The 27,354-nt window shown below is 45.0% G+C and overlaps 1 protein-coding gene across 1 annotated transcript; it reads right to left on the bottom strand.

Annotated features, from left to right (window-relative positions):
- Nucleotides 1–937: 937 nt before the first annotated feature.
- LOC128068776 (phospholipase A and acyltransferase 3-like) lies at nucleotides 938–26,300 on the bottom strand. Its single transcript, XM_052661984.1, has 5 exons — nucleotides 26,237–26,300; nucleotides 26,060–26,151; nucleotides 19,504–19,606; nucleotides 13,884–14,152; nucleotides 938–1,633 (listed from the first exon to the last, which is right to left on the bottom strand). Exons 2-5 carry the CDS (start codon nucleotides 26,066–26,068, stop codon nucleotides 1,556–1,558), a joined length of 459 nt encoding a protein of 152 aa, XP_052517944.1. The 5' UTR covers nucleotides 26,069–26,151; nucleotides 26,237–26,300; the 3' UTR covers nucleotides 938–1,555.
- Nucleotides 26,301–27,354: the final 1,054 nt, after the last annotated feature.

Here is a 27,354-nt window from a genome sequence, read left to right as displayed (position 1 = left end):
TTGTACCATGTGACCTGGCTTCACTGGCCAGAGATGATTGGCCTAGTGGGGCCACCTGACCCAATGGCAGTCAACCAATTGGTAGACAGCTCAGTGTGGTGAATGAGCCAATCAGATTCTCTCTCAGGAGCTTGTGCTAGGAGCTCCTCTCAGGCCAGGGGTAAGGCTGGAGCTGAGCAGATATGGGAAGAGACACCACAGGAGTGGGTGTGGGATCAGAGACTTGGGGGCCGTGACAAGTCCCAAGAAGAGAGGACGCAGGATCACTGCAGGGTGGAAGTGATAAGGCAGAGAAAAGCTGTGGAGAGCAGGGGAGGTTTTAAACAAGACTGGCCAGAGCATATAATTTTCATTTTGGCTGTGGTTTGGTTTGGTTTGAACCCCACTGGACATCTACAGACTCCAGCTGCTGACTCCTAGAAGCCGGCCTGGGTCTAGTTCCAGGTCAAGGGTCCTGATTGCCCTTGGTTCTTGTTCTTGCATATCAGTCAGGTTTGTCTGTTTTCCTTGCTGGTGACCAGTACCTACACAACTGGAAACACCCATTACTTGAGATAACCAGTGCTGGACTTTGTTTCCTACAGGTAAAGAACACTGCCCACAAAAAAAAGTGAGAGAAAATCACCGAAGAACCAGAGCACAGCCTGGCATCAGCAGGAACAGAGCCTCGCTGCAATCTCAACAGACTTCATGCCAGGCAGATCTTGATGCATGTCCTCTATAAAATCTTCCCTTATTGGGTTTTGTTTTTATTATTGTAAGGAAAAATGAAATCTACAAACCATACCAGAAACTGATAGCTTATGGTGTTTGGTGTCGAATTTGTGGTCTGCAAAGAAGAAGATTTAACTCCAGGACCAAAGATGCAGTCTCAGTCACTCAAAGCTTTGTGCAGCAAAGATTTTAATTTAATGTAAAAGGATAGAGAAAGCTTCTGACATAGATATCGGAAGGGGGTAGAAAGAGGGCCCATCTTACTAACTTAAGCAAGGCATTATATATTTTTCAACTGGCTGCTGAGAATAGATAAAAAGAAAACCTCAAGACTGAGAAAGTTTTATCCACCCCCTTTCCTGCAACATACATCTTGAGATAACATTGGCCCAAGGCTAGTGTGGAAGAATGGGTTTCAAGCACTCTGTCCCTGGCAGAGATGTATTATTGTTGTGTAAGCAGTGAGAAAACAGGCTCCCAGGCAACATTTGTTACAATTATAATGACTAACATAGAGACACAGAATCTGAGAAAACCATACCCAGGAGTAAGATATATTATGCTAAAAAGGCCAGTTTTGAAATGAAATAGATTGTTGCAAATTAACACAGAACTTTAAAATAAGCATGTCCTTGAGCAAGACATATCATAGCTCACAGGGCCTATGAGACTAAGGCAAAAGAATATGAAAAAGAAGGAAAGTTTACTTCCTCCTTAAAGGGGCCTTGGACTGCCTATCAACCTACCTATTAATTCTCTCAAAACTGTCTAGCAAAACAAGACTCCCCTGAATGTCTAATGCCACTGCTGACAAGACATTCCCTTCGGGTCATTGATTTTGCTAGTTTCTTGAGAACACGGCTCCAGCAAGTACGACCAGCACACCCAGTGCCATGGTGATTGCTGCAAAACCTCTGGCCTGCAAGAGAGACAAGAGTGAGTCAGACTCTGTGTCAGTAAGCTGAGTAAAGACTGTACATTCAACAAGGATGTCCAGCTCAGGGTGCTTCATGTGCCTCATAGCCTCTTTGACAAACTCAGGAGTCAACAAATATTGGCAGCGAAATGCAGAGAGGAGGGCAGCATGGGGAAGGAATTTGTGAATGGGGCAGCTGGCCAATGACATACACAGGCCTGAAGAGGGAAATTCCCTTCAGCCTGTGGGTTTTTAAAGCAGACATATCCCTAAAGGGTGACTGTGGAAAGGACAGGGAGATGAAGCCAGATGGTTGAAATCCTGGCTGATGAACAGGGAGCTCTTGAGATACATATAAAGTTGATGAGGAATTGCTATTGAATCCTCAGTGAACTCTGACCTGGGTCCTAACAGAACCCTCACTTGTCTTCATCTTTCCTGTATCCCCTGTGCCCAGACCTGCCAGGCGCCAAGTGCTCTCTGCATGTTCTTCAATAAATGACTCAACTATGAAAAAGAGTGGTGATGTTATACTTTAAATTATTAAGATATCTTACTTATATTGCTTGTACTAGAAAAAAAAGAAACCTGCAAAAGTAAAAGTAAATTTCAGGGTAAAAACAGAACATGTATCAAATTTCACTGCTTCCTAAACTCCAAATAAAAATAAAGTAAGACATTAGTTTTAGGCATAATTCCACTAGGACTCAGAGAACAGTAAAGGCTAAGGCAGCTGTAGAAAAAGCTGAATATTAATCCTAAAGACAGTAAGTCCCCTACATACTAACCTGGTCAGTTCTGAGAGCACGTTCTTAAGTCCAGTTTGTTTGTAAGTTCAACAAAGTTAGCTTGGGTACCCAAGTAATACAATCAACTATACAGTACTGTACTGTAAAAGATTTATAATAGTTTTCATACAAAAAATACTAAAAAACAAAAACAAAGAATAAAGAATACATTTTTTCCTTTACTTCAACTTAAATTCTTTATTATCATACTCAAAGATACTTATTGAAAGGGAAAGCATTAGCTGTTCAGTTGTGTCTGATTCTTTGTGACCTCATGGACTGCAGCCTGCCAGGCTTCTCTGTCCATGGAATTCTCCAGGCAAGAATACTGGAGTAGGTTGCCACTCCCTTCTCAAGGGAGATTTCCTAACCCAGGGATTGTACCCCAGTGTTCTGAATTGAACGCAGATTCTTTACCATCTGAGCCATCTTTTTAATAGGGTTCTCATACATTAAAAAAAAAAAGATTTATTCATTGATTTTTGGCTGCACTGGGTCATCATTGCTCTGTTCAGACTTTCTCGAGTTGCAGGTAGTGGGGGCTCCTCTCTGTCGTGGAGCATAGGCTCTAAGCTTGGGCTCAGTAGTTTTGGGCTCAGCAGTTGTGGCACACGGGTTGCTCCTGGACCAGGGATCGAACCTCTGTCCCCTGCATGGGCAGGTGTATTCTTTACTGCTGGGACCACCAGGGATGTCCCTCTGATATATTTTTAATCTTACAGTATAGTACTTTGAAAAGTACAGTAGTGAAGAACAGCAGCTGGTGTCCAGGGCCTGGTGTCATGTGAATAAGCAAGAAGAGTTACTGACTGGAGGAGGGAGAGGAGGTGGGAGATGGTGGAACTGAAGGATCGTCAGCAATAGGAGTTGGAGGGCAAGCTTCAGTGTCACTCTATCCTGACTTTGCTGGAACACAAGTTCGCATCTTTGAAAGTTCAAAACTTGAATATTTATATGTTGGGGGCTAACTGTGTACAACAGAATCCCTGAAAAAGACACATATTGACATCACCAGGTACTTCTGGAAGTGGGTGAAAGAGAGAGAGCCCAAGCCCCTCCTTAACTGCAATGAAAATCAGAAGATTTGGGGTCTGTAAACAGAAGCACATGTGAGGGTGTGGGTATCATACCTCCAAAAAGGGATTGAGGGGCCATACATATGTGAAAAGGAGACTCTTGGCCTTCCTGTCCCCTCTCCTCCTAGTATTTTACCCTCTACATAAAAGTCAGGAAAACTCTTCTGGGGAATCTGACTGGCCCAAGTGGAAACAATGAAAGGTGCCAATATGAGGGTTCTCAGTCTACTCCTATACAGACTATTAAATTAAGTGGGAGGGACTGTCCTATGACGGCGGAGGAATAGGACAGGGAGACCACTTTCGCCCCTACAAATTCATCAAAAGAACATTTCAACGCTGAGTAAATTCCACAGAACAACTTTTGAATGCCGGGAGAGGACATCAGGCACCCAGAAAAGCAGCCCATTGTCTTTGAAAGGAGGTAGGAAAAAAATATATATATTAAAAAAAGAGACAAAATGGTAGGGACAGAGCTTCGTCCTGGGAAGGGAGTCTTAAAAAGAGAGAAGTTTCCAAACACCAGGAAACACTCTCACTGCTGAGTCTGTGGCAAGCCTTGGAAGCACAGAAGGTAACATAACAGGGAGGAAAAATAAATAATTAAAACCTACAGATTACGAGCCCAACGGTAACCCCCTAGCAGAGGAGCAGCGTAGACGCCTGCACCTGCCACTAGCACCTGCTGGGCAGGGAGGCAGGGGCTGGGCAGGGAGGCGCGGGCTGCATTGATTAGAGTAAGGACCGGGCCTGAATGCCCCAAGGGAAATCTGAGCGAACTAACTTGGGCTAGCAAACCAGGCTGTGGGACAGCTACCACGCACAAAGCCCTAACCTAAGACACTTCCAGGCCCGCGCACAGAACAAAAGACTGAACAGAACTAGCCGGCTACAGACCATCCCCCTCCGGTGACAGGCAGCCAGAGCCAGAGGGGGCAATCGCAGCCCCAGAGAGACATTATCTACCAAACTTCAAGCAGGCTTCATTGCTAACTAAGACTTCTTGGGGTTCTGGACAGTCAACATCTGCCTGTCCAGAAGAGAAGGTGCGCCGGTTGTACACCCAGAAAACTGAACGGCAGGGATGGGGAGGCAATAAGTCAGTGACCGCAGTCTCCAAACATCTCATCACCTGAGCTGGGAAGGGCACAGAACGCAGGCCCAACCGAGTCTGCGCCTCTGAGTACTACCTGAGTGACTGAATCTGGGCGGCTTAGACCTGGATGGTGCATGCAGACCAGGGCTGGCCTCGGACGGTTCCCAGTGGAGCAGCCTAGAGCCTGAGCAGTGTGGGCAGGGAGGGTACATGCGCCGTGAGTGGGGGCAGACCCAGTGTGGCTGAGACACTGCAAGCACACGCCAGTGTTATTTGTTTGCAGTGTCCCTCCCCCCAACAGTGCGACTGAACAAATGAGCCTAAAAAAAAAGTGTCCACCACTGCCCCTTTTGTGTCAGGGCAGAAATCAGACACTGAAGAGACCAGCAAACAGAAGAAGCTAAAACAGAAGGAATCGCCTTGCAAGTGACAGGTGCAATAGATTAAAACCCTGCCGTTAGTACTGTCTACATAAGAAGGGGCCTATAGATCTTGAGAAATATAAGCCGGACCAAGGAACTATCCGAAAATGAACTGACCCCACATACCCACAACAACACCAGAGAAAGTCCTAGATATATTTTTACTATTTTTAAGATCATTCCTTTTTTTAAATTAAAAAAATTAAGTCCTCTATTACTCCTTTAATTTTCACTTTTATAACCTACTATTACTTTGCAAAAAAAAAAGAAACCCTATTTTTAAAAGCAAACTTCATATATATATATATTTTATAATTTTTGTCACTTTTTCTTCTTTTCTTTAATATTGTATTTTTGAAATTCCAACCTCTACTCTAGATTTTTAATCTTTGCTTTTTGGTATTTGTTATCAATTTTGTACCTTTAAGAACCCAATCTTCAGTACCCATTTTCACTTGGGAGCGAGATTACTGGCTTGACTGCTCTCTCCCCCTTTGGAGTCTCCTTTTTCTCTACCAGGTCACCTCTGTCTCCTCCCTCCCCCTTCTCTTCTCTACCCAACTCTGTGAATCTCTGTGTGTTCCAGACGGTGGGGAACACTTAGGGAACTGATTACTGGCTGGATCTGTCTCTCTCCTTTTGAGTCCCCCCTTTTATCCTCCTGGCCACCTCTGTCTCCTTCCTCTCTCTTCTCTTCTCTGTATAACTCTGTGAACATCTCTGAGCGGCCCAGTTGTGGAGTGCACATAAGGAAGTGATTACTGGCTAGCTTGCTCTCTCCTCTTTTGATTCCACCTCATCTCATTCGGGTCACCTCTAACTCCCTCCTCCCTCTTCTCTTCTCCATGTAACTCTGTGATCCTCTCTGGGTGTCCCTCACTGTGGAGAAACTTTTCCTCTTTAACCTCGATGTTTTATCAACGGTGCTGTATAGAAGGAGAAGTCTTGAGACTACTGTAAAAATAAGACTGAAAACCAGAAGCAGGAGGCTTAAGTCCAAATCCTGAGAACACCAGAGAACTCCTGACTCCAGGGAACATTAATTGACAGGAGCTCATCAAACGCTTCCATACCTACACTGAAACCAAGCACCACACAAGGACAAACACGTTCCAGAGCAAGACATATCACGCAAATTCTCCAGCAACACAGGAACACAGCCCTGAGGTTCAATATACAGGCTGCGCAAAGTTACTCCAAAACCATTGACATCTCATAACTCATTACTGGACACTTCATTGCACTCCAGAGAGAAGAAATGCAGCTCCACCCAGCAGAACTGCGACACAAGATTCCCTAAACAAGAAACCTCGACAAGCCACCCATATGACCCCACTCACAGTGAGGAAACTCCACAATAAAGAGAACTCCACAAACTGCCAGAATATAGAAAGGCCACCCCAAACTCAGCAATATAAACAAGACGAAGAGACAGAGGAATACCCAGCAGGTAAACGAATAGGATAAATGCCCACCAAACCAAACAAAAGAGGAAGATATAGGGAATCTACCTGATAAAGAATTCCAAATAATGATAGTGAAAATGATCCAAAATCTTGAAATCAAAAGGGAATCACAGATAAATAGCCTGAAGACAAGGATTAAGAAGATGCAAGAAAGGTTTAACAAGGACCTAGAAGAAATAAAAAAGAGTCAATATATAACACAATAAATGAGATCAAAAACACTCTGGAGGCAACAAATAGTAGAATAATGGAGGCAGAAGATAGGATTAGTGAAGTAGAAGATAGAATGGTAGAAATAAATGAATCAGAGAGGAAAAAAGAAAAACGAATTAAAAGAAATGAGGACAATCTCAGAGACCTCCAGGACAGTGTTAAAGGCCCCAACATTCGAATCATAAGAGTCCCAGAAGAAGACAAAAAGAAAGACCATGAGAAAACACTTGAGGACATAATAATTGAAAACTTCCCTAAAATGGGGCAGGAAATAATCACCCAAGTCCAAGAAACCCAGAGAGTCCCAAACAGGATAAACCCAAGGTGAAACACCCCAAGACACACATTAATCAAATTAACAAAGATCAAACACAAAGAACAAATATTAAAAGCAGCAAGGGAAAAACAACAAATAACACACAAGGGAATTCCCATAAGGATAACAGCTGATCTAGCAATAGAAACTCTTCAGGCCAGGAGGGAATGGCAGGACATACTTAAAGTGATGAAAGAAAATAACCTACAGCCCAGATTACTGTAACCAGCAAGGATCTCATTCAACTATGAAGGAGAAAACAAAAGCTTTACAGACAAGCAAAAGCTGAGAGAATTCAGCACCACCAAACCAGCTCTCCAACAGATGCTAAAGGATCTTCTCTAGACAGGAAACACAAAAAGGGTGTACAATTACCTTAAACATAAATGGGTTGAATGCCCCAACCAAAAGACAAAGACTGGCTGAATGGATACAAAAACAAGACCCTTATATGTGTTGTCTACAAGAGACCCACTCAAAACAGGGGACACATACAGACTGAAACTGAAGGGCTGGAAAAAGATATTCCACACAAATAGAGATCAAAAGAAAGAAGGAGTAGCCATACTCATATCAGATAAAATAGACTTTAAAACAAAGGCTGTGAAAAGAGACAAAGAAGGACACTACATAATGATCAAAGGATCAATCCAAGAAGAAGATATACCAATTATAAATATATTTGCACCCAACATTGGAGCACTGCAATACGTAAGACAAATGCTAACAAGTCTGAAAGGGGAAATTAACAATAACACAATAATAGTGGGAGACTTTAATACCCCACTCACACCTATAGATAGATCAACTAAACAGAAAATTAACAAGGAAACACAAATTTTAAATGATACAATAGGCCAGTTAGAGCTAATTCATATCTATAGGACATTTCACCCCAAAACAATGAATTTCACCTTTTTCTCAAGCGCACACGGAACTTTCTCCAGGATAGATCACATCCTGGGCCATAAATCTAGCCTTGGTAAATTCAAAACAATTGAAATCATTCCAAGCATCTTTTCTGTCCACCATGCAGTAAGATTAGATCTCAATTACAGGAGAAAAACTATTAAAAATTCCAACATTGAAGGCTGAACAACACGCTGCTGAATAACCAACAAATCACAGAAGAAATGAAAGAATAAATCAAAATATGCATAGAAACGAGTGAAAATGAAAACACAAACAACCCAAAACCTGTGAGACACTGTAAAAGCAGTGCTAAGGGGAAGGTTCGTAGCAATAGAGGCATACCTCAAGAAACAAGAAAAAAGTCAAATAAATAACCTAAGTCTACACCTAAAGCAACTAGAAAAGGAAGAAATGGAGGACCCCAGGTTAGTAGAAGGAAAGAAATCTGTAAAATTAAGGCAGAAATAAATACAAAAGAAACAAAAGAGACCATAGCAAAAATCAACAAAGCCAAAAGCTGATTCTTTGACAGGATAAATAAAATGGACAAACCATTAGCCAGACTCATGAAGAAACAAAGGGAGAAAAATCAAATCAATAAAATTAGAAATGAGAATGGAGAGATCACAACAGACGACACAGAAATACAAAGGGTCATAAGAGAATACTATCAGCACCTATATGCCAATAAAAGGGACAACGTGGAAGAAATGGACAAATTCTTAGAAAAGTACAATTTTCCAAAACTGAACCAGGAAGAAATAGAAAATCTTAACAGACGCATCACAAGCATGGAAATTGAAACTGTAATCAAATCTCCCAGCAAACAAAAGCCCAGGTCCAGACGGCTTCACAGCTGAATTCTACCCAAAATTTCGAGAAGAGCTAACACCTATCCTACTCAAACTCTTCCAGAAAATTGCAGAGGAAGGTAAACTTCCAAACTCATTCTATGAGGCTCCACCATCACCCCAATACCAAAACCTGACTAAGATGCCACAAAAAAAGAAAACTACAGGCCAATATCACTGATGAACATAGACGCAAAAATCCTTAACAAAATTCTAGCAATCAGAATCCAACAACACATTAAAAAGATCATAGATCATGACCAAGTGGGCTTTATCCCAGGGATGCAAGGATTCTTCAACATCTGCAAATCAATCAATGTAATACACCACATTAACAAATTGAAAAATAAAATCATATGATTATCTCAATAGATGCAGAGAAAGCCTTTGACAAAATTCAACATCCATTTATGATAAAAGCTCCCCAGAAAGCAGGACTAGAAGGAACATACCTCAACATAATAATAGCTATATATGACAAACCACAGCAAACGTTATCCTCAATGATGAAAAATTGAAAGCATTTCCCCTAAAGTCAGGAACAAGACAAGGGTGCCCACTTTCATCACTACTATTCAACATAGTTTTGGAAGTTTTGGCCACAGCAATCAGAGCAGAAAAAGAAATAAAAGGAATCCAAATTGGAAAAGAAGAAGTAAAACTCTCACTGTTTGCAGATGACATGATCCTCTACATAGAAAAGCCTAAAGACTCCACCAGGAACTTAGTAGAGCTAATCAATGAATATAGTAAGGTTGCAGGATATAAAATCAACACACAGAAATCCCTTGCATTCCTATACACTAGTAATGAGGAAATAGAAAGAGAAGTTAAGGAAACAATTCCATTCACCATTGCAGCGAAAAGAATAAAATACTTAGGAATATATCTACCTAAAGAAACTAAAGACCTATATATAGAAAACTATAAAACACTGGTGAAAGAAATCAAAGAAGACACTAATAGATGGAGAAATATACCACGTTCATGGATCAGAAGAATCAATATAGTGAACATGAGTATACTACCCAAAGCAATCTACAGATTCAATGCAATCCCTATCAAGCTACCAGCGATATTTTTTCACAGAGCTAGAACAAATACTTTCACAATTGATATGGAAATACAAAAAACCTTGAATAGCCAAAGCAATCTTGAGAAAGGAGAATGGAACTGGAGGAATCAACCTGCCTGACTTCAGGCTCTACTACAAAGCCACAGTCATCAAGACAGTATGGTACTGGCACAAAGACAGAAATATAGATCAGTTCAGTTCAGTTCAGTTCAATTCAGTGGCTCAGTCGTGTCCGACTCTTCGCGATCCCATGAATAGCAGCACGCCAGGCCTCCCTGTCCATCACCAACTCACGGAGTTCACTCAGACTCATGTCCATTGAGTCAGTGATGCCATCCAGCCGTCTCATCCTCTGTCATCCCCTTCCCCTGACCTGAATCTCTCCTAGCATCAGAGTCTTTTAAAATGAGTCCGCTCTTCACATGAGGTGGCCAAAGTATGGGAGTTGCAGCTTCAGCATCATTCCCTCCAAAGAAATCCCAGGGCTGATCTTCAGAATGTACTGGCTGGATCTCCTTGCAGTCCAAGGGACTCTCAAGAGTCTTCTCCAACACCACAGTTCAAAAGCATCATTTCTTTGGCGCTCAGCTGTCTTCACAGTCCAATACTCAAATTCATACATGGCACTGGAAAAATGATAGCCTTGACTAGACGGACCTTTGTTGGCAAAGTAATGTATCTGCTTCTGAATATGCTCTCTAGGTTGGTCATCACTTTCCTTCCAAGGAGTAAGCGTCTTTTAATTTCATGGCTGCAGTCACCATCTGCAGTAATTTTGGAGCCCCCAAAAATAAAGTCCGACACTGTTTCCACTGTTTCCCCATCTATTTCCCATGAAGTGATGGGAGCAGATGCCATGACCTTCGTTTTTCGAATATTGAGCTTTAAGCCCATTTTTCACTCTCCTCTTTCACTTTCATCAAGAGGCTTTTTAGTTCCTCTTCACTTTCTGCCATAAAGGTGATGTCATCTGCATATCTGAGATTATTGATATTTCTCCCGGCCATCTTGATTCCAGCTTGTGCTTCTTCCAGCCCAGCATTTTCATGATGTACTCTGCATATAAGTTAAATAAGCAGGGTGACAATATACAGCCTTGACGTACTGCTTTTCCTATTTGGAACGAGTCTGTAGTTTCATGTCCATTTCTAACTGTATCTTCCTGACCTTCATAGAGATTTCTCCAGAGGCAGGCCAGGTGGTCTGGTATTCCCATCTCTGTCAGAATTTTCCACAGTTTATTGTGATCCACACAGCCAAACGTTTTGGCATAGTCAATAAAGCCGAAATAGATGTTTTTCTGGAACTCTCTTGCTTTTTCGATGATCCAGCAGATGTTGGCAATTTGATCTCTGGTTTCTCTGCCTTTCTAAAACCAGCTTGAACACAATGGAACACAATAGAAAGCCCAGAGGTAAATCCACGCACCTGTGGACACCTTATCTTTGACAAAGGAGGCAAGAATATACAATGGATTAAAGACAATCTCTTTAACAAGTGGTGCTGGGAAAACAATGCGAAGAATGCAAACAATAAAAGAATGCAACTAGAACACTAACACCATACACAAAAATAAACTCAAAATGGATTAAAGATCTCAATGTAAGACCAGAAACTATAAAACTCCTAGAGGAGAACAGGCAAAACACTCTCCAACATACATCACAGCAGGATCCTCTATGACCCACCTCCCAGAATACTGGAAATAAAAGCAAAAATAAATAAATGGGACCTAATTAAAATTAAAAGCTTCTGGGCAACAGAGGAAACTATAAGCAAGGTGAAAAGACAGCCTTCAGAATGGGAGAAAATAATAGCAAACGAAGCAACTGACAAACAAGTAATCTCAAAAATATACAAGCAACTCCTGCAGCTCAATTCCAGAAAAATAAACGACCCAATCAAAAAATGGGCCAAACTACTAAATAGACATTTCTCCAAAGAAGACATACAGATGGCTAACAAACACATGAAAAGATGCTCAACATCACTCATTATCAGAGAAAGGCAAATCAAAACCACAATGAGGTGCCATTTCACGCCAGTCAGAATGGCTGCGATCCAAAAGTCTACAAGCAATAAATGCTGGAGAGGGTGTGGAGGAAAGGGAACCCTCTTACCCTGTTGGTGGGAATGCAAACTAGTACAGCCACTATGGAGAACAGTGTGGAGATTCCATAGAAAATTGGAAATAGAACTGCCATACGACCCAGCAATCGCACTGCTGGGCATACACACTGAGGAAGCCAGAATTGAAAGAGACATGTGTACCCCAATGTTCATTGCAGCACTGTTTATAATAGCCAGGACACGGAAGCAACCTAGATGTCCATCAGCAGATGAATGGATAAGAAAGCTGTGGTACATATACACAATGGAGTATTACTCAGCCATTAAAAAGAATACATTTGAATCAGTTGTAATGAGGTGGATGAAACTGGAGCCTATTATACAGAGTGAAGTAAGCCAGAAAGAAAAACACCAATACAGTACACTAACGCATATATATGGATTTCAGAAAGATGGTAACGATAACCCTCTATGCGAGACAGCAAAAGAGACACAAATGTACAGAACAGTCTTTTGGACTCTGTGGGAGAGGGAGAGGGTGGGATGATTTGGGAGAATGGCATTGAAACATATTAAATATCGTATATGACACGAATTGCCAGTCCAGGTTCAATGCATGATACTGGATGCTTGGGGTTGATGCACTGAGACGACCCAGAGGGACGGTACGGGCAGGGAGGTGGGAGGGGGATTCAGGATGGGGAACACGTGTGTACCCATGGTTGATTCATGTTGATGTATGACAAAACCAATACAATATTGTAAAGTAATTATCTTCCAATTAAATAAATTTATATTAAAAAATAAATCAAGTGGGAGGGTAAATTGAAAAATAATTCAGACATACGGGATCTCAAAAAATATCTTTTTCCATGCATCCTTTTTTAGGAAGCTGCTGAAGGAGTTTCCACCACAAGAAATGTGTAAACCAAGACAGGGCTTCCCAGGTTATTCATTGGTAAAGAATCCACCTACCAAAGCAGGAGACATGGGTTTGGTCCTTAGATTGGGAAGATCCTCTGGAGAAGGAAATGGAAGCCCCCCTCCAGTATTCTTGCCTGGGAAATCTCATGGGCAGAGGAGCCTGGAGGGCTAAAGTCCATGGTGTCGGAAAAGTGTCAGACACAATTTAATTATTCAACAATAACAACAAACCAAGAAAGAGGACATGAGATATGGAAGATGGTGCTCTGATGCAGGAGACAATAGAGGGAAATCTTTCTAGAATAACAGCAAGAGGAGCTCCCAAGACATTAACTGTACCCAGTGTAAAGAGTAACTGGTAGGCAGAAAAATAGTCCCCAAAGATGTCTAGGTCTTAATCCCATAATATGTCCTCATTCCTAATACTTGTAAATACATTATGCTTCATGGAGAGAGAGAATTAAAATTGCAGATAGAATTAAGGTTGCTAATCAATTTACTTTAGAATAGAAAGATTATTCTGGATATCTAGGTAAGCCCAATAGAATCACAAAGTTTCTGATGGAAGCAGGAAGGAGTAGAGTCAGTATCATAGTAATGCAATGGGAGAGAGACTCAACCAGCCATTTCCAACTTTGGAGATGAAGGGGAGCCACAAGCCAAGGAATGCAGGCAGCCTCTTGAAGCTGGAAAAGACTAGAAAACAGGTTCTCTGTGAGAGCCTCTAGAAGAGAACACAGCCTTGTTGACACCTTGATTTTAGCCCAGTGAGACCTGTTTCAGACTTCTGACCTCCAGAACTATAGGATAATACATTTGTGTTGTGTTAAGCCACTGAATTTCTGGCCATTTGTTACAGCAGCTACAGAAACTCATACAGCAATCAATTCAAGCTCGAGCCTGGCATGTAGAGTGAACTGTTGTCACCATTATCCTACATATCTTAAGGAAACTTCTGGGGGTTGTGGCCTAGCTGAGTAAGAGAAACAGCAGAGAAATAAGAAACTAAGAGACCATGGAGCTAGGGACACACCGAGGACCCACCTGGTCGCTGCGGGGGACCCCGTAGCGCAGCTCATTGACGAAATGCTCGCAGTTCTGGCTGGTCACACTGTAGCACATCACCTGGCCCACCAGCTTCTCTGCCTCCTGGACGATTTTGCTGGGAGGGAGTGGCTTGTACTTGTTATCGTGCTTGTTGTTGACCTTGTATCCATCTTTCCCAACCACGTCACACAGCCGCTCTTTCTTTACTATGGCCCTGTTGGCCACTGCATTCATGATACCGGATCCACCAGCTCCCGAGATTCCGCCTGTGGATTCAGGATGAGGAACATGATTGGTCCTGGGCCCGCCCCCAGCCTAGCATCCACCACATCCACAAGGGGATGAGCAGATGAGTCAGCGTCAGAGCTATGTAGCTTTGGATAAGACCCTTGTGGTCTCTGGTCCCTGGTTTTCTTATCTGAAATAAGGAGGAGTAAAATCCTATTATTTGCTGTGATTTTTTTCTTTAAAATAGAGAAGCTGGCCTTGTACACCCTGTGACACTTCAGTGGCCCTCTTGATTGTGCAATATGGGCCCTGAGCACACCCACTTCCCTAGGGGAATAGAGTGTGAATTTTTTTGTGATCCTGCCGAGGCTCCACTTCCCTGACACACACAAAGCTGATTACTGCAGAAAAGTTGAATGGGTTTGCAGAAGGGGATTCCATCTTTCTGGGAACAAAGGGACCAAAACCCCACAGCTGTTCCCAGAGGAGTGACACCAGGGAGGTCAAGGAAGGGCATATTCGCACAGCCCTGGTCAATGCTGAGGGGCTGGATTGTGCAACAGATTTCCAGGAGTGAAACTGCCTTGAAGAAAGGGATTTGGGGCCAATACAGGGGACAGGATGATGTGGAGCAAAAGCTGGTGCCCACACAGAGATCTCTCTTGAGGTCACCAGCTTATATCATGTAAGGTGGGTATGATGACTGAAAACTGGGCTTGCATTAAAAGGGTGGGCCCCAGGGAACATCACAGAGGAGACTCATGTCCCCCAGAGAGCCTCTGTGGCCTTGCCATGATCAAGAACCCCAAGGTCTCTCCCAGTAGCGGAAGCATCCCATTACACGGGGCAGGACCCATATTGCACTGTGATGCCACATGACAGCAACAAGCAATGGTCAGAGGGTCTGATCAGAGTGAAGGTCCTGTTCTGCTTGGCTTTCTAAAGAGGACTGAACCCCTCTGCCCTGAGAACAACTCTCAGGTTTAGAAATCATGGAATTCAGATTTCCTCCTAGTAGGGCAGGAGGTGCTTAACGGATTCAGTGAGGTAAATAGAAGATGATGCTGTGTTTGAGCCCCGAGTCTATTGAAAGGGTCAGCGTGGGGACTGGGTCAGGGGAGCTCTGGAGACTCATCCACCTTCAGCCCCTCGACAGGCAGGTAGGAGGCTGGGACTGGGGAGAGGCAAGCAAGGTGCCTGGGGCACAGAATTTCAGGAGGTTCCAGCTCCAGAGGTGCAAGTTCAGAGTCAACACCCAACAGTGAGGGCTTCCTCATACTCCACACGCTGGGTGCCACCCTAGTGAGAGTGAGCACAGGCTCAGAGGCAGAAGCAATGGGTGCTGATTCGGGTTCCATCACTGCATGGTCTTCACATGTCACTTAACTTAGCTGAGCCAATGCTAGGAATCCACAAAGACAAGCTAAGATGGATTCATGAACACACATCAAGTTAGGAATTTAAGGCTCGTTTTAAAGGAATTATTTTTGTTTTTAAAGTTAGTCGTGAGAGACTGTTTTCCTGGGCTCCAAATCACTGTGGATGGTGACTGCAGCCATGAAATTAAAAGACAGTTGCTCTTTGGAAGAAAAGCTATGACAAACCTAGACAGCATATTAAAAAGCAGAGACATTACTTTACTGACAAAGATCCACGTAGTCCTGTATGGATGTGAGAGCTGGACAATAAGAAAGGCTGAGTGCCAAAGAATTGATGCTTTCACACTTGGTGTTGGAGAAGACCCTTGAGAATTCCCTGGACTGCAAGGAGATGAAACCAGTCAATCCTAAAGGAAATCAATCCTGAATATTCACTGGAAGGACTGATGTTAAAGCTGAAGCTCCAACATTTTGGCCACCTGGCTCAAAGATCTGACTCATTGGAAAAGACCCTGATGCTGGGGAAGACTGAAGGCAGGAGAAGGGGATGACAGAGGATGAGACGGATGGATGGTATCATGGACACAATGGACATAAGTTAGAGCCAACTCTGGGAGATGGTGAAGGACAGGGAAGCCTTGTATGCTGCAGTCCATGGGGTCACAATGAGTTGGACATGACTGAGCAACTGAACAACAACATTAAAGAAAATACCATTAAACATTTGGAGAAAGGGCAGATGAATATGGCTAATAACCAATGACTGAAATTTGGGGAACCTCAGACTTCACAGCAGAGCATCAGGTTTAAAGGCAGGTGATAGAGTCAGAGCCAGGGTTTGAGTCCCACCACTGCGACTTTCTGCTATATGACTGTGGACAGGTTGCTTAACTTCTCTGAGTCCCCAGTTCCTTGTAGAACAGGTCCAATAATTTCCACCTGTGCCTACATCTGTGGACGAGGAGCTGCAAGGATTTAAGAAACAGATTAGGTAAGGTGCCTCCCCCAGTGCCTGGAACAGGGTTAGAGCCCAGCAAGTGTTTGCTCTCAGTAGTACTGGGTTGTTCTCTAAGTTTCCTTCCAGCTCTGACTTCCACCACTTTCTCAGTAGTATGAGGTCAGTCCCCCTTGCCTCACCTATTTCACAAGATTCCTGTGAAGCTCCAATGAGAAGATGCAGATAGAAGCATCTTTTCCCTTTAAGGAGCATTGCTCACCCAGTGATGGGTGTCACACTATCCACCCGGATCCCTGTCATGCCTTCCCTGTCTCCTGTCCAACAGTTACACCCACTCAGCACAGTCAGTCAATACTGAGGCCCTACTATGTGCCAGGCCTTGTCTAAGGTGCTGAAGCCCTCCATGAACTTGACAGCGTACCTGCCCTCAATTAGTATACACTCTAGTGAATGGACACTGACAGTGTACAAATAAAAAAAATAAGATACTTTCAGGTTTTGCAAAGGCTATGGGGAAGATTAAGTGAAGTCACATAGGAGAGGATGACCAGGGAAGGCTGCCCTCGCTCAGGCTGTGGAGGGCCACACCCAGGAATGGCCATTTGAGTTGAGACTTGAATGCTGAAAGGGAGGCAGCTGTGCTGAGAGCCAGGAAAGAGCATCACAAGCAGAAGGGAGACAAAAGCAAGGACCTCAGGAAGGAAGGCTGCAAGGAGGCCAGTGAGGTCCGGAGACCCAAGAGAGAAGAAGAAGAGGAAGATCAGATAGGCAGTCTGGGCCAGACCATGCCAGGCTCAGAGGCCACAGCACAGATTTGAAACTTTTTCTATACGTGACGGAAATGCCAGTTGAAATTTTAAGGAGAGGAGTGACATAACCAGATTTATATTTTAGAATGATCATGCTGGCTGCCCAGTGAAGGAAGGATTGACAATCGTGGACAAGGGGCAGAGAGACCAAGCAGAACTGCAGTAGCATCAGGGGAGAGAGCACGGTGTCTTACCCCAGGCACAGCAGTGGAGATGCTGAGAAATGATCAGGTTGTGGGTCTGCTTTGGAGGTAAAGCCAATAGGATTTCCTGATGGATTAGATAGAGGGTGAAAAGGATCAAGGATGATGTGTAGACTTTGGTCTAAGCAACTGAATGGTGTTGTCATCTGGAGCCCTCCATCTGAGGAGTGTCAAGTTCAACATGCAGTTAGACACCTAAGTGAAGATGCCAAGTAGTCAAGAGGGTATACAAGCCTGAAGCTGAGCAGGATCAAGCCTAAGTTAAGGTTGTGGTCTTAGGGAGACATCGACAAGTAGAAGGTATTAGAATCCAGGGCAGAGGTGAGGGAGGAGTGAAAATGAGAGATATGGGAGAGAGGAGGAAGCCCCCCAGCCCCCTCCCACAGGAGGCCACAAGGAAGGGCCTAGTGGGAAAGGAAGAAAGGCAGTGCCAGGGGAAGCATAGAGAGAGGTCACTCGTACGAAATGCTGCAGAGAAGCAAGGAGGCTGGAACAAGGATATTGATGAAGCCTTGATAAGAGCTGTTCCATGAGGGGTGTAAATAGCCCCTGGTGGAACAGAAGAGAGAATGGGAAGTAAGGAGCCAGCAATGGTCATGGCAGACAAGAGATCTACCCCATGGGAAGGTAGTTATAGAGAATGTGTGGTCAAGGGAGTCTTTGTTTAACAGTGGAAGATATTCCAGGGGTTTCAAAGCCAAGAGGAACAACACAGAAGGCAGGGGGAAATCTGAGGGTAAAATGCTTATGAAAGTAAGAGGAGGAGTCCAGGGCCCTAGTCCAACCCAGGGGCTGGCTTTATAAATAAGGGCAAAGGCAGATTCTGTGGATGTTGAGATTGGTGGTTTGGTTGATCAGGGTGGGGACAGTGACTTCTACCCTGGTTACTTTGATTTCTCTATAAATGCAGCATGAGGTCACTGATTTTGCTACCATCCTAGGTCAGCAGAAAACACACCCAAGAATGTCCACAGCAGCTGCACACAGAGCAGCTTACACCTGGAAACATCCAATGCCAATCAGCAGAAGAGTGGATAACAAATTGAGGGATTCCCATTGTCTGAGGATACACAGCAATGGAGAAATAAGAACAGCATGGGTGACTTCACAGGGCCATTGAAAGAGCTGGAGACAAGAGTTGCCCTGAAGTTCTAGAATAGGCAAAGAAAGCAGGAGGACCTAGAGGAGTGGCTGCCTCTCAGGAGGGAGAGAGGGTCCTGAAGAGGCATGAGGGGCTCTTAAGGGCCGTGGAAATGTTCTAGGCCTTGATCTGTTCATTGTCACATGGATGGATACGTTTTAAAAAATTCATTGACTCTACACTTGATTGGAAAAGACTCTGATGCTGGGAGGGAAGGGGGCAGGAGGAGAAGGGGATGACAGACGATGAGATGGCTGGATGGCATCACTGACTCAATGGGCGTGCGTTTGAGTGAACTCTGGGAGATGGTGATGGACAGGGAGGCCTGGCATGCTGCAATTCATGGGGATGCAAAGAGTCAGGCACGACTGAGCAACTGAACTGAAGTGAACTGATACACTTGACTATATTGTGCACTTTGCTGCATTTAGGTTTGTCCACAGTTAAATAATTTAGGAAAAGGGAGTGGGATTCCTCACAACAATACCCCAAGTTAAGAATTCTCAGCCTCAGTTTACAGATGAGGAAACTGAGGTTGGAGAATGAAACATGATCCACAGTCACCTCTGCTGCCCAAACACCTGTGCACTTTCCAAGTGATTTATTTAATTAAGATTCAACTTAAAAGTTGAATGCATTTGATTCAAGGTCATAATATATAAAATGCATTATAGTAGAACTGCCCCGTTGGAATCCCACCTCAATCTCTCTGCATACCCCTTGGGTTCCAAAGAGCAGAGTTTGAAAACCATGGCCCTACACCAAGATGTCTTCTGTAGCACTCAGGAACTAACTGCCAGTTGTGGAGCAAGAAGAATGTTGGGGTCCCTGGTTACCCACAGCTCCCCCATCCCCTCTGCTTCCAGCCTCAGCACGGTGGAGGCCAATGGTGCCCTTACCTGAGGGTACCAGGTGGACCACATATCCGCTGCCAACGTAGATAGCCCAGTGAGTGATGGGTGGCCGGGGAATCTCAATCAGGTCTCCAAGCTGGGGTTCAGGCTGCAAAACCAAGAAGAAGGCTGTTAGAGGTGATGGGAGAGCTGGGAACCAAGGGTGGGTCTCAGCCCAGCGGGAGCAGCTCATCAGCCTTCATCTCACAGCTCTCCTCGACGTCTTCCCAATCCCACCTGGTCATGCTGGTGTCCAGCCCACTTGACATGTCTGCCAGGCACTATGGGCCTGCCCACCTGTCATCAATACTTGAAAAGTGCACACCTTGCTGGGACTTCTACCTTATTATTACTCTTTCTAGTATATTATTTACTGAATGCTTACTCTGAGCCAAGGACTCTGCTGACCAGTTTTACAGGAATAGTTCAATAAATTCACACAACCCGCCTATGAGGTGGGCACTGTTGCAAAGGCCATGTGTTGAAAGAAGAAATCAAGGCTCAGAGATGGAAACGAGATTTTGCAAAACTGCACAGACCCTGAGTGATGTGAGCAGGACTCAGTGCTAGGCCGCTTGATTCCCAGTCCATCATCTTGATCAACACAGTGACCGTCAGGTGCCAGGATCCAGCCCCCGCAGGATCCAGGGGTACCATCAGGTGAGACAGTGTTGGCGAATGAATGAATGAGAGAGGAAAAAATAGAAGCTGATATTCCTTGGTTTACACAGAAAGCCAATAAAGCCCCAGACAAGGGACTTGCTCTGTTCATGGAGGCTTCACTCCTTTCGCTGGAGTGAAGACGCAGAGCCCCTCTAGTTGCAATGAAGATGCAGAATGCCTTCTTGATCGGGTCTTAGAAGCCCGGACAAGAAAGTGAATGCAGAGAGCCTCTGTGCTCCAGGGATCAGCCTGAAAAGGAGAGGGTGGGAGAAGGAGAAAGGGAGAAAGAATGATTGACACGCTGACCAAGATTTGGTGAGCGAGGCTCATAACTTTATTTTCAAAAGGAACTTTTGTACCTTGACTTGTGCATAGAGGGAAATGAAAGATGCAAAGTCATACAGAGTCAGCCCAAACATTACATCTGTTTTGTCCTTATTGAAACCAGGATTTTTTATGCATACCTTTCCCATAAACAATGTTGTGTACATTATCTTCTGGCCTTGGAGGCCTGTGGACATTTTATGACCCTCTTTTGACAAAGGCTGCTCAACCAGAAAACTTATTTTCCCTTGAAGTGTTTTTTCTTTATATTTCTAATCTATGTCAGCCTCAGAAAGTATTAAACAGAGTTACATTCTCACAGAGCAAAGATGCAGCGAGTTACAACAAAGAAAGAACCAATTAGCTCAAAGGTCTGATGTGGTTAATACCAAGGCTACTTCTTGTTTTTCTTACATTCCAACTATGTTAACTAATGCACTCCCAGGTGCACAGTAGATAAGAGATAGGGGAACTTAGCAGCAAGCATTGGAACAATGCGTTCTTTTCAACAATGAAATCCTACACCAGCACTATTCTAATAGTTTTTAACTCTTTGAATGGCTCTATATTTTTAGAATGTTTTAGGCTTTCCGTGCCTCTCACAGTTGGGAGGCTGTGAATAATCACATGCGTAGCTGCAAGAATCTGGATAAACCTGTCAGAGAAGCTAGAGAGCCATCAGAGGGGTTTGATTTGAAATATTCCGCTCACGCCCAAGAGACTTATCAACTAGCCCTAAGTTGATTTTTTCCAGAGAAAGGTGGTCGGGGATAGCCCCCTGTTAATGTCAGAAGAGTTAGTGAAAGGCACAAAATAGTAAGACAGACAGATTCTGGTTTTGGGGTAGATGCTCGAGCAGGTCCAAGGAGTCCCTCGAATCCTGATCTGCCTTTGCCTGTCAGGTCTTCTCCGCATGACCTTTGTCATGGGTGGGATCTCCCGTGGTGGCTCCCAGGAGTCAGGTAAGCACATGGGTTATCTGACTAGAGCTGCCCACCTGGGAGACCTGCAGAGGCCGCCAAATTTGGGGGCGGGGGGCGCGGTATTCCACAGACACTCCCCTCCCTGACCCAGACCTGGCAGACAGACGGAGTCAGCCTCTGGCAGTAATGTCCCCCTGGCTGCTCGTCGGGAGGGTGAGACTGCATGCGTGCATGTGTGACAAGCAAAGAAAACTCTCTCTGCACTGTGCTCACTCCTCTACTTCTGACACTGGACGTGTGGGTTTCCCACACTAAGCAGTTCAGTCCTCGGTGCACACTGACTGGGTGTCCCACAGTTTAACTCAGTTCTGACACTGATGGCCCAGAGACAGCGCAGACCCCACAGGCTTACTCCGAGAGACTGAGCTTCAGATGCCAGGTGCAAGTTGAAGTTGATACCTGCGCTCTGAACAACTGGCTATTAATTGACGGTTTCCACAGACCCCTTCCTTGGGTTCAGTGGATTGCTGGAACAGCTCATAGAACTCAGGAAAACAGTTTACTTGCTAGAACACCCGTTTACTAGAAAATATGCAACTCAGGAATTCAGGGGGCAAGCTGTGAGGCGGTGGGGATGGGGTGGGGATTCAGAGCATCCTTGCCCACTCCAAGGAACTCTGCTCTCCAGCACCTCCATGCTCTCACCAACACCCCAGCTTAGCAGTTTTATGGAGGCTTTATTATATGGGTTCAGATTAATGCTACTTCCAGCTCTTTGATCACCCGGTTGGTTGAAAGGGGCTTCTTCTGAATGATGAAATACGTTCCTCCCTCCCCCACTGCTCAGGAATTATTCAGGTTTTAGAAACTCTGTGGCAGGAACCTGGGACCAAGACTAAATATGCATTTCTCATTACATCGCAGTGGGAGTGTGTGGGAGTGAGAGTGTGCGTGCCTGCGCAGGGGAAGGTGGGAAGGATGCTGAAACGCTTCTCAGAGCCCCACCCTGTGATGAGAGCAGTGGCCCAGAGCCTGAGAGCACTCAGGAGAGCTTCAAGATCACCGTTATTCAATGTACTGAGGTCCCAGTACCAGACACTGTGCTAAGTGCTGCAGGTGGGGGCACTCCGATGTGGACTTCCCTCATCCAAACCAATCATAAATCTCTCTGGGACACCTGGAGACAGAGCTCCTCAAAGGTTGTTCCAGCCCTCTGTCTTTTCCCACTGACCCCTTGCTGTTCGGGGACAGACCGATAGGGGCCTGCCCACATCCCACCTCCAAACTCTGGCCTGACTGAGAGATTCCATCAAAGATGAGTCGGGAGTGTGGACTCCCCTAGGATAGCAATGATGGGCAGTGGGAATAGCCCATCACCACTCTACAGTGGCTGTGAAGCAGGGTCAAGGGCAGTTCATTTCTATTTATAGAAGCACTAAAACTGCCAAGAAGCATCCCATGTGGCAGGAAAAATATCTTCTTTTGCTGGAACTTTACAGGCAAATCATGCTGTCTTACTGCAGTAAGTATAATTTATCTTCCTACAAGAAGTCACCCGACCTTACTGAGAACCGATTTCAGAACACTGGACAATGGTCACAATTTATGAATCTCATTTGTTTTCCAGAATAGAAGAAAAAAAAAAGTACATTAATTGTTGGATGAGAGTTAGGAGGTTGTCAGGGATCCCCAGTGGAGAAGGAAGTGGCAACTCACTCCAGTTATTTTTGCCTGGAGAATCCTATGGACAGAGGAGTCTGACAGGCTACTGCTCATCGGGTTGCAAAGAGTCAGACAGAACTGAGCGACTGAGCACACGGATCCCCAAAGGGGAATTTAACTGGGCTTTTCCATGAATAATCCAGGATGTAAAGGCAAGGCAGAGACCCAGCCCTCAAGGAGTTTATGGATTAGAAAAGAGACGTTTTGGGAAACAGTAAGTACAAAGCTAATGGAGGTGATGGAATTCTAGTTGAGCTATTTCAAATCCTGAAAGATGATGCTGTGAAAGTGCTGCACTCAGTATGCCAGCAAATTTGGAAAACTCAGCAGTGGCCACAGGACTGGAACAGGTCAGTTTTCATTCCAATCCCAAAGAAAGACACTGACAAAGAATCCTCAAACTACTGCACAATTGCACTCATCTCACATGCTAGTAAAGTAATGCTGAAAATTCTCTACACCAGGCTTCAGCAATATGTGAACCGTGAAGTTCCAGATGTTCAAGCTGGTTTTAGAAAAGGCAGAGGAACCAGAGATCAAATTGCCAACATCCGCTGGATCATGGAAAAAGCAAGAGAGTTCCAGAAAAACATCTATTTCGGCTTTATTGACTATGCCAAAGCTGTTGACTGTGTGAGTCACAATAAACTGTGGAAAATTCTGAAAGAGATGGGAATACCAGAGCACCTGACCTGCTTCTTGAGAAACCTATATGCAGGTCAGGAAGCAATAGTTAGAACTGGACATGGAACAACAGACTGGTTCCAAATAGGAAAAGGAGTACATCAAGGCTGTATATTATCACCCTGCTTAACCTATATGCAGAGTACATCATGAGACACTCTGGGTTGGAAGAAGCACAAACTGGAATCAAGATTGCCGGGAGAAATATCAATCACCTCAGATATGCAGATGACATCACCCTTACGGCAGAAAGTGAAGAGGAACTAAAGAGCCTCTTGATGAAAGTGAAAGAGGAGAGTGAAAAAGTTGGCTTAAAGCTCAACATTCAGAATATGAAGATCATGGCATCCGGTCCCATCACTTCATGTCAAACAGATGGGGAAACAGTGGAAACAGTGTCAGACTTTATTTTTTTGGGCTCCCAAATCACTGCAGATGGTGATTGCAGCCATGAAATTAAAAGACACATATTCCTGGAAGGAAAGTTATGACCAACTTCGATAGCATCTAAAAAGCAGAGATTACTTTGCCAACAAAGGTCCGTCTAGTCAAGGCTATGTTTTTTCCAGTAGTCATGTATGGATGTGAGAGTTGGACTGTGAAGACAGCTAAGCACCGAAGAATTGATGCTTTTGAACTGTGGTGTTGGAGAAGACTCTTGAGGGTCCCTTGGACTGCAAGGAGATCCAACCAGTCCATTCTGAAGGAGATCAGCCCTGGGTGTTCTTTGGAAGGAATGGTGCTAAAGCTGAAACTACAGTACTTTGGCCACCTCATGTGAAGAGCTGACTCATTGGAAAAGACTCTGATGCTGGGAGTGACTGGGGGCAAGGGGAGAAGGGGACGACAGAGAATGAGATGGCTGGATGGCATCACAGACTTGATGGACTTGAGTTTGAGTGGACTCCAGGAGTTGGTGATGGTCATGGAGGCCTGGCGTGCTGCGATTCATGGGGTCGCAAAGAGTCGGACATGACTGAGCGACTGAACTGAATTGAAGTGAACTATGTAGTCAAATAATAAGCAGCCACTAGGTACACAGACTCGAGGAGTTCACTGTGTCCCAGGCAAATACCAATAAAAGGGGATGGGTGACCTTGACAAATTCAAAAAAATCGAAATCATTCCAAGCATCTTTTCTGACCACAATGCATGAAGATTAGGTCTCAATTACAGGAGAAAAACTATTAAAAATTCCAACATATGGAGGCTGAACAACACATTTCTGAATAACCAATGAAAAGAGAACTATACAGAGAAACAAGCTTGCAAATATATATATATATATATACCCAGCAGCAAAATTATCTACAGAGCTACTTGGACTCATCTCACCTCCCCTTTCTTTCTCAAGTTCATGTCCAACTGAAAAGGCTGACCCTAAAATTTGTCTCTGAATTCAGCGCCTCCTCATCTCCCATCAACTGACTTTGTCCGGGGCAGCCCCATTCCTGCTTCTGTGACTCCCTCTGACCCTTGAACACCCACCCCCAGCCCACTTCCTGTCTCCATCTGGCAAACATATAGATGGACTGTTCACTCCATCCCTAAGTAATCTCAGATGTCTAAGACCACGGCCGGGGTACTGGCAACAGCAGACAGGGAAAAGGCAGAACATAAGCTGTGTCTCTACTTGGAAAGGAAATGGGATAGGAGCCAGGCACGGAGTAGCTCAGCGTGAGGCGTTGCCTCCTCTCTTGAGAAATATGACACCTCTTCCCAGAACTGGTTGATTTTCAGTAATGGCAGGAATCTGGCTTGTTCCTTTCCAGCTGCACACTAGGAAAGGAGCCTGCCCCACCACTGAAACTTCTCTCATTCAGAAACTCTGGCTGCTTGGGAGAGAGCTTTTCAGGAACAGATCGCTGAAATGCAAGTGCATTCTCTGCAGCAGGACTGATGCCTTGGGTGACGGAGGAGGCAGAGGAGGTGGGATGCACTCATCTCCCTTGTCCCAGGGTTGCCCCCTCCGCTGCCACCCCAGCTTCCTCCCCACGGCCCCCAGAACAATCCACCACTCCTTCCCATGGAAGTCCCTACCCCCCACTGCGCTGGGTGCAGTCAGGAATCTCACTCTGCCCCAAGACCTCGCGGTTCCAGCAGGAAAAGGGAGTTTTAAACAACCAATATATTTTCCTATGAAAGCCTTCTCCAGACAGGCTCTGGGAAGAGCAAGACCCGGCCTTTACAGGAGGGGAGCTGCCCTCTCATTTGGAGTCAGTGGTGGGGAGTTTCAGGGGACTTACCGAAGCCATCGCAAGCCAGAGCAGTACTGCAATCTTGCTGCTCTCACACCAGCTTTTATATCAAAGCTAAGAATTTCACTTTCGCTTTTCTTCTAAAAAAAGTACGAAGGTGTAAGCTTTTTCTTTTTAAAGGGAGACTATGATTTCCTTTAAGTGGAAAGGTCAATGATTACCTACCTCAAAACGTAAAATCGCGGGGACTTTAAAGCCTCCTGGAAGTAGAGTAGGAGGCCGATGCTATCATCTGGCCTTGCTTGAGAAATCCAAGGTCTCTTCCAACAAAATCCTGGACGACTGTTCCTACTCCAGGAAGAGGGTTATTTAGAGGCTCAGAGGTGCCAACCCCCTAGTACACCTTCTAGGCCATTGTAATGACTCTAGGAAATACTGGGACAGAAGCCATGGGGTGGGCCAGTAGGGGTGTTGCACTGCATGGGACAAGCCTTCAGGAGGTGGGTGCCTCATGGCATGTGGGACCCAGGACCTCGATGCCCCTGTAGGATGTGTTTGGCTGCAAGAGGCAGAACTTAACTAAAACAGGTTTTGACAGCCTGGACAGTCACTGACTCTGTAACAGGAAGACAGAGGCCAGCGACTCAGATCCATTTCAGTAGCTCGTTGAGGCCACTAAGGACCTAGGGTTTTCCATCGTGCTGGTGCTGTGTCCCCAGTGACAGCCTGCCTGGTCACCATGGCTGCAGCAGCCTCAAGGGGCACATTATTTCCTGGTGATGTCCAAATGCACTAAAGGAAGATGTTTCTCATCAGTGACTGGACTTTGTGGTTGGATGCATGTGGCAGGGGTGGGGGTGAGGGTAGGGGAGAAGGAAAGGATGTGTTAGGGAGCTGGAGGACTTAGGGTGGCCCTCTCTGGGGACTAGGAAAGCTGGAAGAGGGGTTGGAACAGGGGACATCATTCCCCAGATCAGGAATGTAGTGGGAACAGAAAAATGATTCATTTTTGCAGCTGGGGTGCCCCGGGGTGGAACACAGACCATGAGGAATGGGGTGCGGAAAGGGAGTCAGGCAGGACTGTGGGGTGCCTAGTGGGAGATGTGGGCAAAGGCCCGGCTTGGCTTCTTGGCACAAGTGACCTTGAGCAGGGCATCGCCCTCTGGGAACCCTGGTTCCTGCGTCTCCACGATGGGATGATGCTCCCTTGTCAGGTTGTTGTGTGGGCGGAAGGGCCACGTAGCATGTGTCCACCCCATTGCTGACAGCTTTGTGATCCCACAAGGTTCTGGTCCCTGGCTGAACTACCTGTTGGGTCACATTAAGATCTCTCCACCTTGCAT

Source organism: Budorcas taxicolor, chromosome 25, assembly GCF_023091745.1.
Source record: "Budorcas taxicolor isolate Tak-1 chromosome 25, Takin1.1, whole genome shotgun sequence".
In the NCBI taxonomy this organism is placed as follows: Eukaryota; Metazoa; Chordata; class Mammalia; order Artiodactyla; family Bovidae; genus Budorcas; species Budorcas taxicolor.
The sequence above is the reverse complement of the archived record's forward strand: the minus strand, read 5'-3'. Positions and strand labels throughout refer to the sequence as shown.

Bases quoted from the DNA above. Each gene is read 5' to 3' on its own strand.
- LOC128068776 (XM_052661984.1), bottom strand. The intron at 14,153-19,503 runs GTAAGGGCACCA...CTGAATCCACAG, and splicing joins GGTCCACCTGGTACCCTCAG to GCGGAATCTCGGGAGCTGGT. The intron at 1,634-13,883 runs GTGGGTCCTCGG...TCTCTCTTGCAG, and splicing joins GGGTCCCCCGCAGCGACCAG to GCCAGAGGTTTTGCAGCAAT.